This window comes from Zingiber officinale, chromosome 6B (assembly GCF_018446385.1).
Source record: "Zingiber officinale cultivar Zhangliang chromosome 6B, Zo_v1.1, whole genome shotgun sequence".
In the NCBI taxonomy this organism is placed as follows: Eukaryota; Viridiplantae; Streptophyta; class Magnoliopsida; order Zingiberales; family Zingiberaceae; genus Zingiber; species Zingiber officinale.
In genome coordinates, this window is record NC_055996.1 from 11774136 (window position 1) to 11786469 (window position 12334).

The 12334-nt window shown below is 37.1% G+C and overlaps 2 protein-coding genes across 4 annotated transcripts; one reads left to right on the forward strand and one right to left on the reverse strand.

Annotated features, from left to right (window-relative positions):
• LOC121989937 (cationic amino acid transporter 3, mitochondrial-like) lies at positions 1 to 6363 on the reverse strand. 3 transcript variants are annotated; one of them, XM_042544238.1, is made up of 15 exons: positions 6267 to 6363; positions 5915 to 6184; positions 4803 to 5004; positions 4493 to 4577; positions 3913 to 4053; positions 3705 to 3823; positions 3536 to 3632; positions 2086 to 2258; positions 1918 to 1984; positions 1397 to 1555; positions 1004 to 1274; positions 783 to 891; positions 559 to 671; positions 402 to 477; positions 1 to 274 (listed from the first exon to the last, which is right to left on the reverse strand). In XM_042544238.1, the coding sequence occupies exons 2-15, from the start codon at positions 6072 to 6074 to the stop codon at positions 118 to 120; spliced, it is 1929 nt and encodes a 642-aa protein (XP_042400172.1). In that variant the 5' UTR covers positions 6075 to 6184; positions 6267 to 6363; the 3' UTR covers positions 1 to 117. The 3 variants fall into 3 exon arrangements, with proteins under 3 accessions (XP_042400172.1, XP_042400170.1, XP_042400171.1); XM_042544236.1 differs by having other exon boundaries at positions 5915 to 6109; positions 6211 to 6359; XM_042544237.1 differs by having other exon boundaries at positions 5915 to 6342.
• Positions 6364 to 8704: 2341 nt separating this feature from the next.
• Positions 8705 to 11676, forward strand: LOC121991991 (coenzyme Q-binding protein COQ10 homolog, mitochondrial-like). Its single transcript, XM_042546085.1, has 4 exons — positions 8705 to 9269; positions 9500 to 9695; positions 10532 to 10663; positions 11256 to 11676. The coding sequence occupies exons 1-4, from the start codon at positions 8941 to 8943 to the stop codon at positions 11376 to 11378; spliced, it is 780 nt and encodes a 259-aa protein (XP_042402019.1). The 5' UTR covers positions 8705 to 8940; the 3' UTR covers positions 11379 to 11676.
• Positions 11677 to 12334: the final 658 nt, after the last annotated feature.

Genomic DNA, 12334 nt, shown 5'->3' on the forward strand with positions numbered 1-12334 from the left:
TAAATTAATTCAATTATAAATGCATTGATGGGCGACCCGACTGTATCGTGCTGAAAATATGGAAAAAAGAAAATAAAAACACAATACAAAAATTGACTCAATTTACACTGATGAACTCTAAACTACCAAGTGCGAAGAAGCTTCATAGATTTCATCTACATGTGCCGCCGGCACATACACTACATTCGTCAAACCGCTGTGAGTTCGTCCATATAACAAGTACACCAAAACCCCAGCCACAATCCAAATTGAAACTCGGAACCAAGTGCCTGGACTGAATGCCAAAACCAAACTACAGGGTTCAGTGTTGGTTCAGAAATGATCTTTCGTTTTGCAACGAATAAACTTTCGTCGAAAAATCACTTCTATGATCCACAACTTTCAGTAGAAGAAGAACTTACCCGAGATTTACGAGCAGATAAACATTAATGAGGATGGAGCCAACAGGGAGAGCTGGAACAAAGGGGCAAGTGAAGCCTGGAAATATAAAAAGTTTCAATGTTAGTAAGCCTTCAAGTTATCATAAATCCATGCAGCATTGTTGTATCTTATTGGTACCTCCACTGTGACCGAAACTATGACGGCCGTCGTCTTGATTGATCCAGTATAGAACAGCTAGACCTCCCAAAAGAATGAAGGCCCCTAAAGAGCATCCCAAGACGTGTAGGAAGCTGTTAGAGAACACAAGAACAATCAGAACTAGTAGTATTCTAGTAAAAAACTGAAAATACGCAACGAATTTGATGAGTTTTAATATGTGACAGCATCACAGCAAGACTTACAAAGGCAGTAATGTGTAAGTGGCTGATTTTGTGAGGATAAGAACTCCAACGCAAACAGCAGTTATGCTCCAAGATGCCCTCTTTCGGCGAGTTTGTTCACTGAGATTTTCTGAAAAGTTAACAAGTAACAAGATGAATCAAATTGATGACGAAATGCAACCACACCAGCAGCTTATTCAAATTAACTAGTTGTTCAGCAATCACATAGAATCTATCAATACCTTGATTTGTTTTCTTCAGAATGAGAGGTTGCGCAATTGATGCGTTAGTAGTGTCTTGCGAGAGGCCATCGTGTTGGATCTTGTTACTTCCTGAATTTTCAACAGAACGTTGCTTCTTTTCACTCTTCTGTTGAATGCTATAGCGAAGTGAAACTGAATCAATAGATTCCATGAGAGATGCTGGAAGAGGTATCTCATCTGGAGGTAAATATCTCACAACCAAGATTGAGATCGCGACAATGGTGAAAGAAAAGAGTGTGCCAACACTGACCTGCAAAAAAAAACTACTAGTCAAGTGTAGTCAAATATTTGGCTTTGTAGCCGAACAACCTATCCTATTGAAGTTTCTTTTTGTTTGTCCTTCAGAAAAGATTTCTCTATTGAAGTTCATACCATGCCAGCTAGTTGTGAAACATCCATGAAGAATGCTAGTGAAGCTGCAAATATCCCAGTCACAAGTGTGCTATTAACTGGAACTTGGGTACGCTTGTGAACACTTGAGAAGAACGATGGTAACAATCCATCTCTTGCCATTGCCATGAGAATTCTAGGCTGCACAAAGAAAGCAAGGGAGAACATTATTTAGTAGCTGCATTAAGTTCCTTTCTCATCAGAAATTGAGCTTTTCAACCAAAGAAGATAGAGATGAAACAAACACAAGAATGGCAAGTTAACTCCTAATGCAAACTCTAAGCTACAGATTGTGTTTTTGTCTTTTTCTTTTGAAAAAAAAAATCAACTAAGATAAGGATTGTTACTGGAAATTGAACAAAACATTCCTTTTCTCTAGGTTTGAACTGATAGGATAATGCAAGTTGTAATGCGTCGCCCATAGTGTTTTTTCTACTCACATGTGAATCAGGGGAAAAGCTAAAATAAGATAAAATTTGCAGAATTGTTGGCTCACACTGTACCTGTGGGAGAATGGAGCCCATCACAGCTGAGCAAAGTGCAAGAAGGGCTCCTGATGTGATAACATGCCTGTAAGCATCATAGAGAAGATAAGAACTCAGAGATATGGTGACTTTCTAAAGAACAACCGTGCATATAGCAACTTTGATTACAGGTGCCCAGCTACTTACGCTGCCCAACCAATGCCATAATTTGCAAATGCAGATGATATTGGGGTGTCAGGGTCCATTGCAAAGTATGGCACCAAGCCAACGACAACTACGGAAACCAACATATAAAGCAAGCAGCATATAGATAGAGAAATACCAATTCCCAGTGGCAGATCTCTTTGTGGATTCTTAACCTGAAAAAAAAATTGGCATACTTAGCACAAACAACAACGGACATGAATAAATAAGGAAATATATGATAACTAGTTCATGTATGATTATATCAAAAGCAAACTTTTAATTATCGCAATAGGAAGGATTAATTACTAAAATCATAGACTATAGCCCTCATTTCAATTGGTACACAAACTTTTCTTTCATATTAAATTCCTTACATCAGTGGGTAAAGTTTCCAATTAGTTTCTTGATTTATGTAATTATTGATGGAGAAGAATGGAAAAGTACCTTGGATGCCCTAGTGAACATTTTAGGTCAAATTTGAATTTTAGAGTTAATTTTTGGACAACATTTCCTTCTGTCCCCATCTTCTTCTATTGCTTTGCTCTCAAATTTAAATATTGAAGAATTGAAATAGACTTCTCGAAATTGCTTTGAGATGGTTTCGAGCAAACAAAGTTGGACTATTCGTTGTTCACTTGGTGAAATAAATTTAGTTATTTTAATATATTTTGATGACCTCATTCTTGTAGGAAATACAACAATTTCGATCCACCTTTAAGCGATTTTAAATAATTTAAAATTAAAGATATTAGGCCACTGAAATACTTCCTCACAATTAAGGTAGATACAGAGGAATCAATCATTTGCTTATATCAACAAAAGTATATTTTGGATATCCTCTCAGAATATGGAATGTTGAGCTCAAAGCTAGTTGACTTCTCAATGAAGCAACAACACTAGCCAGAACTATGTTACTCGATTCATGTCCTACCTCAATCCATGCAAGCTCTAAGACAAAAACATTTGGATGTTGCAATGAAAGTTTTTTAATGAAGAATCCAATACAAAGAATCTTGCTTCAAAAATCTAACTTCTCTTAACCTTGTCATCTATTGTGACTAAAAGTTATGTTCTTTGTCAAGCCTCCTTATTTTGCTTGTAGGATTCTTATCTCTTGATGATCATCTTAAGATCCTCAGCAAAGGTAGCAAAGGTAGAAGAGGTCAATGGCAGCGACAATAATCTGTGATCGATAAAAAGGTTGTTGGCTTGACTTGGAATAGATCATTCAAAACCAATGTGTTTTATTGTGATAATTTGGTTGCTTGTCATATTTCTGCCAACCTTGTGTTTCATGAATGAGCAAATCACAGAGTGCACATGGAGCTCATGAAACTCATGACTTAATGTAGATAAGTCAGCCGGATTAGTGCTTGATGGGTTAGAGACGCATAAAGATGTGGACTCGAATGTGATAAGAGAAGTAACACCTTGGGAGTACGAAAATTACCTCTTCAGCAGTGCTAGCAACAGCATCAAAACCTATGTAGGAAAAGAAAACAGTTCCTGAACCAGCAAGCACTCCATTTAACCCGTAAGGAAAGAAACTGAAAGTTCAAAAATTAAATTAAGTACAAGAATAAATCAAAATCTAGATGACATCTATAGGTCTACATTACCCGTCAGTGATCTTATATCCAACCCATCCTGTCTGAAACCCAATAAAGCTGCCAACAGAGATAACAAATAACAACACACAGATATTTGCACCTGTGATGACCGCTTGGACAATTGAGCTCTGTATAAGAAACACATGAAGTAAATATTCTGAACATACTAGCTATCAGTATCAACTATAGCCAAGAAGGGACTAACAGTGCATTGTACCTCCTTTATTCCTGAACATAGTAATGCTGTGACAATCAAAACAAGGACTGCAGCACATGGATCAACAACAACATTGATTCCTGGAATTGTTACGCGTGCTAAAAAATAAGGCAGGCTATCTGGACCTCCAAAATATAAAGCCTGGAATCATTTTAAATTTATATGTAAGAATATTAGATAGTTGATATAGTATCTGCATCACGAACAGACTCAATAAAGGAATAACTATTATGATAGGAAAAGAGGAAAGGGGAGAAAATGAGAATCAATTTTACTGCATTACTTCCTGTTGTTACATACAACTCGCAAGTGTATGTGATATTGATGGTAAAAGAATAAAATAATAACATTAGCTTCACAATAACTATTATCACACACATTTGAAAACATTTTAGTTCTATGGAACATGTATTTGAGCCAAAAGCCTTTCAAGATGAGAGCATAAAAAAAATTTAAAAAAAAAACTCAGGTGCAATGTTACACAGTGTTGATAGATGTACCTATGCTTAAAAGTGAAAACACAAGTGCTGATTGAAGGCAAGAACTGGACAATAGATGTTGAAGACCAGAATGTAATTACCAAATTTGGGGATATGCCGCGTGCAACAGCTGAACTACCAATTGAGTATTCCAAGATTAGAGCCCAGCCAACCAACCAAGCAACACTGGTAATCAAGCAAACAACATAGGATGGTAAGAGACTAACTTGAGTGGATGAATCAATCAAATAGTTACATTGATGCTATGTTATTTTCTTAACGAGCATATTTACTCTGAGTTTCTGAATGTAAGATGTTGTCGAATTCCCTTTAGATTACTTTTGACACAATTAATCATAGAGTGACTAAACTGATATGCTAAGGCAAGCTGGTTTTTTGTGCAAAAATTACCCTTCTCCAACACAGACATAAGAATAGTGGTAGGCACTCCCTGCAGATGGGCAACGACTTGCAAGCTCCGCATAGCAGAAAGCAGAGAGAGCAGATGCTATCCCAGCTATTAAAAAAGATATACTTAGAGCAGGTCCTGCTTCTTCTCTGGCAACTGTTCCAACAAGAACATAGACTCCAGCACCGATGGTTGCACCAACACCTAATTAAAATTATAGGAATCAAAACAATCAAGGAACAATGGCCAAGAATCACCACGAAAAAGAAAGTAACTTTAAGAGAAATTAATATTGCTAAAAACTATTGAAGTATCTGAAGTAAAAGAAGAGTTCAGAAACATAAGAGATTCAAAAAAGGATAAAATAGTCATGAATTTCCTCAAGAAAAAAAATGCAAAGACAAGTCCTGGATTATAAGCATCAAATTGGTACACCCAGAATGCTAATATGAGCATAAACATTTCATGTCATGCAATAGTGCAATCAAAACCAACTACTGTTAACATGAGCTCAAAACCTTGTTTAGTTTTACTATTTCAAGATGGTAAAAAGGTTCATCTTCTCCAAATATGAGAAGAAAAATGTCTTCCTTAATGAACACGGAGCTAGTAATTTATGAAGGGATCGCAAAACAACAGACACAAATATCTACTATCTAGCAATATAAACAAATCATATAAATAATGATCATACTGTAATATGCACCCTCCCAACTGAACATGAGAAAATACAAATGAATGCTTAAATATACTCTGTACAAAAGTCTGTGGCAGCCACACTAGTCTGTCATAAAAATGAGCTCGTTTACTCCTTTCAGTGAGATAGTGAAATCCCACGTTTTTTTGAGGAATTTGAATTCGCATTCCTCAATCAAAACAAAGAATCAATGCAAAAATCAACTCTGTAACTTTTGCACCGAACATGCAGTAAAACAAACAATATATTTCGAAGATGGGAAAGGAAATATAAAAGCACCTATTACAGTTCATAGTGACATCAAAATCAAGAGTCAAGACGTCGGAAACCATAAGAAACACACGGAACGCCACAAAAACAAAAGCAAAAAATAAAAACAAAAGCAAATGTATGAAGTGTAAGACAAGAGGACAATACCATTCGCAATGACCTCCGGAACTGACAACGCCCGGGCGAGCCGATGGCGCGGACTCTTGGCCTTGACCCGCGGCGAATTCACCTGTTTGCGCCTCGAAATGAACCGGAACCCCGACGCTTCTCCTCCCACCTGCTTCCAACTCCCCTCGTCGTATTCCATCACCAAGATAGCACGAGATAAAGGTAAAACACAAACTTCGCTCGCCGATAAGGCGCAGGACCAAATCAAACTCCCATTCCTCAAAAAAGAATACGTATATAACCGAAATCCTAAAAATGGACGGTAAAGGAGAAACCTTTTGTTAATCTTCCCGAAAATAGAGAAGAAAGAAGACGAAGGATCTCCATTTACCCTCCTTCCTACACCGTCATCGTCGTCGTCGTCATCGTCGCCGCCGCCGCCTTCCGCGCAAATGAAGAAGCAGAGTTCTCTCTCGCTCTGCTGCGTCGTCTAAAGGAAGACCTTTTTCAAGACTAAAGAGAACCAAAACACGGAGGATGCGCTGCATGTATGCTTTTAAATATAAGATTCTACTTCGAGATTTCAGCTGTTCATTAGGAAAATCAACCTCCCATATAAAACATCAACCGTTCATAAGGTCAGTTCCCATACTGATATTGGAGCGGATTCTTCAATTATTTGTGAAAATAACCTGAGACTCTGCAACGTCATACACACGGTTGCCTTGGAATCTGACGTGGCGAGGACACGTGCCCTTGATGGCAAGGTTTACGATTTGACGTTTTTTGCCTTAATCAACGTCAACGCCCTCCTAATTCTCTATTAGATGTCGAGATTACGATGCCGCGGTAGGGATATGTAGGTTGGCATTTATATATTTATGATATATTTATAGAATTTTTTTTTTTTTTTTTTTTTTTTTTTTTTTTTTTTTTTTTTTTTTTGGTGAAGGAGCGCAATTAAAATATATCAGATTTTTGGATTGACTATTATGTGTTGTTTTAGATTTATCCTGATAATCAATGGGAAGCTTCTCTAGGATTGGGCTAGTCACCAGGGATAATCAATAAGGCTAATTAGGTGTATCATTTTAGTCCCCGGGGCTATGGTGTTGTGATAGGATATCCAGGTTGTCATCCAGGTACTTGCAGTTCGATCCCCAACTATGACGTATTTATAGGAATGTATCCTCCAAATAGGGGACGCAACCAAAGGATACTGAGCTTCTAGGTTGACTGTCGTGTGCGCTTCCCAATTTACTCTGGTGTCCGGTGGAAAACTTCTGTGGGACCAACCCGGTCACCCCAGGGATCGTCAATTAGGCTATATGGGTTTATCATTTTAGTCCCCAAGGCTATGGTGTCGTAGTAGGACATTCAGGTTGTCACCTAAACACCCACAGTTCGATCCCTAGCTATGACGTATTTGTAGGAATTTTCCCTCCAAATAAGGGGCATAACCAAATGATACGGGGCTTCTGGGTTGATCGTCGTGTACACTTTTTAATTTATCCTGGTGATTGGTAGGAAACTTCGGAACGGTCACCTTATGGATAATTAATGAGATTAACTAGGATTATCATTTTTTTTTGTTCCTGGGGCTATGGTGCCACCGTAAGACATTTAGGTTGTCACCTAGGCACCCGCAGTTCAATCCCCAGTTATGACGTATTTGTAAGAATTTTTTCTCCAAATGGGCGTGACGGGTTATTCTCGTGGCCGATGGAAAACTTCTGTAGGGCCGGAACGGTCATCATAAGGATAGTCAATAAGGGTAACTGGAATTATTATTTTTTTATTACGATTTGACCTTTCAGCAAAAGATGTTGAGCAGTTGTCTACTGTGCGTACTTCCTAATTTATTCTGATGATCAATAGAAAATTTTCATAGGACTGGACCGATCACCTCTAGGGATAGTCAATAACACCAACTAAATTTATCAAATTTTTTTCTATTAAAAGCTGTTTTATTCCGACCCTTGGCGATGCGATGGTTGAAACATTCAGTATTCTACATGTGGTCTTGGCAAATCTAGAGGTGTAAATGAGCCAAGCCGCTCGTGAGCTATTCGAAGCTCGATTCAATAAAATCTCGTTTGAGCTCGTTTAATGAGGCTCGTTAAGATAAACAAATCAAGTTCAAGCTTCACAATATTCGGCTCGTTAGCTCGTGAACATGTTCGTTAAGCTCATAAATCAACTTTTAAATAGAAATAATAATAAATTTGAAATTGAATTTATAGATTTTACACTCTACTTATGAAAAATATAGATAAATATATTAAATTATTTATCAGAATAAAATTATAAATTTTAACCAGAATATTATAATTTTTTAAAAAATATATAATTTAATTTTTAATAAATATTTAAATTTATAATTTATATTTATTAAACTCGTTTAGGCTCGATAAAAACTTGAATAAACTCGTGAGCATGAATATATTCATTAAATAAAACTCGAGCTCGACTCAATTATAAACTAGTCAAACTCAAACATTCAAGAGTTCGACTCGACTCGACTCGATTACACCCCTAGATAAATCGCCTTTGCCACACTATTCAAAGGCCTTTGCCACACTATTAAAAGGCTGTTTTATTCTCTTTTCTTCTGTTTTATCTAGAGCGATTACTCAGATACCTAGTATTTGATCCCAACTACGACATACTAATTCATCAGTTTTTTTTGTAAGTATTTTTTTTTTTCAAACTATTTGATATGGTGTTGTTGTTTGCAAAAAGGTGCATTAAGTGAACCAGGCCCGGCCCATAGAGAACGGACCGGTGAAATCAGCTGAACCGGTCCAATTGAACGCAACGTGTGTCCTGCTTTGGTCGCTCGCTGTTTCCTTCCCAATTCCAACTCGTCGAGGGAATGCCGAAGCTTCGCCGAGAACCCTAGAATACCTCTCCCCCGTTTCCGTCACCATTTCCTGCTCAAGTCATCTTCCGCGCCATCGATTCTACTAGGGTTCCATCAAATTGCAGTTTGTTTCGGATCTTCTTCTAGAAAAGTTGCGGTTTTGTTGGAGGGGGGATTGCTGTCGTCGCCACTGTTCTATAGAATGCCGCCGTTTCTTTCATCCTCCAGGGCGCTTGCCTTGATTTTGTCAACCAGAAATCGATCTCTGGATCTGGGTGCAGGAATGAGAAGGCTGGGAAAGCATCCTGTGGCCAGGAGGAGGTCGGAGAGATTTGCTCAGACTCGAAGTTTGGCTAATATCGCTCCTTGTGGGAAACCGTGCATCGGGAAATTCTTTCGTTCCGGCAAAGAGCTTGATCCCTCCGTTGGAAACTTGCATCGTTACGATCAGGGGAGGTGGTTTTTGGGTTGCGGGGATGGCGAAGAGGGATCGGTTCTGTCGAAGATCTACGAGGAACGGCGTGTGATTGGGTTACTATTTCCCTTGATTTTACTTTTTAGAGCAACTGATGTTATGCTTTTATTTTCCACTCTGTAAATTCTTGAGCTTTGTTTGGTTTCGGTTGGAAACATGCATATTTGTGCTTCCAGTAACCATCAAGATTCCTATTAGCTTGTTCATTTGTATGTTCATTGACTGATTTACTTCATCGTTCATGTCATGGTATTTCTGGCAGTCTAAAGGTTGATCATAATTGCAGGTATTCGCCAGAACAGTTATTTGCTGTGGTTGCAGCGGTTGATCTGTATGAGGGATTTGTGCCATGGTGCCAACGGTCTAGGGTTATTAAGAGAAATAGTGATGGATCATTTGATGCTGAGCTAGAGATTGGCTTCAAGTTCCTAGTTGAAAGTTATGTATCTCATGTAGAATTGGAGAAACCAAAGCGTATAAAGGTACATAATGTTTTTGTTCATCTTATGACATACACCAAATTGCTAGTCATGTGATTTTCATCTGTAGTCAGAATTTGACTATACCTAGTTAATTAATTCTATCATCTGTTTTCACTTGATATATCATACAACACTTCATCAACCGAAACAGTGGATTTCTGGAAGCAAAATAGAAAAAAGAAATATGACACGAAAAGAAGTGGGTGGAGAGTGGATGTGAGGGGAGCACAATTGTGTGTATCTGAATTTGTTCAATTCCATGAACGAGCATGCCCTCTACAGCATACTAGTTCATTCCTGTCACCACCACCATGCTTCGAAGCACAACTGTAGCACATTCCTGTCATCATCGCCATTCCTAGAGACACAACTGTTGCAAGATGGAGGCATTTCTCACTTATTGAGCACATCATGGATGTATCTCTAAGGAGCGATTATGCTCTCACTTATTATCCATATAATAAAAACTAAATAATAATGGAAATTACATATTTTTTGTGTTATTTTTTGCATAGTAACTCACCTAAGCAATTTACAATTTTGGAAATAATTGACCCTTTCACTCCAACTCCGCAGCCCTAGCATCCCACACAGTTTTTCTGCATCATTAAAGCAATTCAGAGTAGATAGATTGTGATTGTGAGTATTCACATGTATTCAGAGGAGATGGAACCACTATCATTCACGAACTTGATATCTTGTGTGATCGAAGTTAGATTTTTTGTACTACTTTTCTGCAAAATCGTTCCAGAATTCCCATATGTTAGTTCATTAGTATCTTATTTAGAACTTGTAAAAAGTCATATGGACTGATGTAGAGCATTTGTTGCTCGCAGACCACTGCTTCAGAAAGTGCACTTTTTGACCATTTGATTAACATTTGGGAGTTCAATCCTGGTCCGGTCCCTGGAACTTGTGACATTTATTTCTTGGTGGACTTCAAATTCAACTCACCACTTTATCGCCAGGTAAACTTTCTCAGGGTTTTTCTCCCCTTATTTTCTTTTCTCCATTGAACTTTATGTAAGTTTATATGTTATATCACTATAATCTCCATATGTTTTAGGTAACTTTTAATTGTATTATGTAGAACTTTCCTTTGGTTGCCTTCCACCGATTGCACCTTCCATCTAATTTTAGAAACTCTTTATAGTACCTTGAACATGGATAACCATCTTAATCTATTAGGAAGCATTTCATCTCTACAGTAAGCTTTTCATTTGTTTTGCTTCCTAATTGCTAATACGCAAACCCCTAAAGTGTATTATGATTGATCACATTTCAGCGTTATAAAATCTTCTTCGAACTGTCGCCATCAAAGTATTAAAACTTGTTTTAGGTTATTTACCTTTATGCTTTCTAATGTGTTTCATCTTCCCTCAAGAATATGATTAGTTATAGTCTCATGAACATATTACACACAAATTGAAATGGTGAATGATTTGGCACAAATAGAATTTTTTTTTTTCTGCATTACTACCGAACAATTGTATCTGCAACCTCGAGTGTTTGATTGGTGTATTTCTTCTCGAATTGAGTTGGATTCTTGTGTCATGGCAGGTGGCATCAATGTTTTTCAAAGAGGTAGTTTCCAGGCTAGTCACTTCTTTCACAGATCGATGCCGTCAAATATATGGTCCTGCCGTCCAAGTGTTCGAAGATTCTTATCAACAAAGCCGATGAACCAGACATCTATAGATAACTGCTTTCGACCTTTGGCACGGTCAATTTCTCTATCATTTCCCCCATTCTTTCCTCGGCCGGTGAAAATTTCTCGAGCGAGGTGTATTTTATCGTCGGAGCGGCCTTCAAAGATTTTACCAGCATAAATTGTCATTTGGATCAGAAATTCAGCATGAAATTTGATTTTGAGAAGAATGAATTGTAACAGAGGACGTTGGAGCACCTCATGAAGTTTCTTACAAATTGTCGAGCAAATATTCATTTAAATAACTGAAGTTTGATTTGTTTAGCCTAGATATTTTCTGATTGAAGAGTTGTTTCCTTTAAATATTTTGAAGTGATTTATATGTTTCCAAATGCCATTTTAATGTGAGAAAACAATTAAATGAAGTAAGATACAAAGTTTTGGGAAAATCACCTACGTAAGTTTGAAAATTATCAAATTATAAAATGCTCATTTTACCCTTATGCATTTACTCAATAGATTTTTGAATTGATTTAGGCACCGAAGCAATTGATTTGGCAATGATGAACAATTTTCCAATTGATTGTGTTATTGTAACAATCGATATGAAAACAAATTTACCAATCAATAAAGTATGAGAAACAATATCGGAAGTTTATTTAAATGATAATAATTGACCGACATTATAAATGAGATTTTTAGAGTTTTTTTTTTTGAGCATATAAAATTTTTGATTTTTGAAATGACTAAAGTTCATGAGTCTATTTTGTTCAATAGTGACGAGATGAATCTAGAAATCTCGAAATGATTCAAAATTAAATTATATATGCTCGGATAGTGATCCTAAATGTATTCATGCTCTCAAACTCATTGCAATATACTGATTTGAGTGCAACGATATTTTTCAACTCGATTTAGATATGAGAAATGATGTCAAAAACTCATTTTAAATAATACAACGATGATAATCATTGTCTGATATCACAAATGA

Excerpts from the sequence above, each read along its gene's own strand:
- LOC121989937 (XM_042544236.1), bottom strand. The coding sequence starts at position 6,262 with ATGGAGATCCTTCGTCTTCTTTCTTCTCTATTTTCGGGAAGATTAACA. Across the intron at positions 5,005-5,914 it reads TCCGGAGGTCATTGCGAATG|GTGTTGGTGCAACCATCGGT; the intron begins GTATTGTCCTCT and ends AATTTTAATTAG. Across the intron at positions 478-558 it reads TAGTTTCGGTCACAGTGGAG|GCTTCACTTGCCCCTTTGTT; the intron begins GTACCAATAAGA and ends TTATATTTCCAG.
- LOC121991991 (XM_042546085.1), top strand. The coding sequence starts at position 8,941 with ATGCCGCCGTTTCTTTCATCCTCCAGGGCGCTTGCCTTGATTTTGTCA. Across the intron at positions 9,696-10,531 it reads AGAAACCAAAGCGTATAAAG|ACCACTGCTTCAGAAAGTGC; the intron begins GTACATAATGTT and ends TGTTGCTCGCAG. Across the intron at positions 10,664-11,255 it reads ACTCACCACTTTATCGCCAG|GTGGCATCAATGTTTTTCAA; the intron begins GTAAACTTTCTC and ends GTGTCATGGCAG.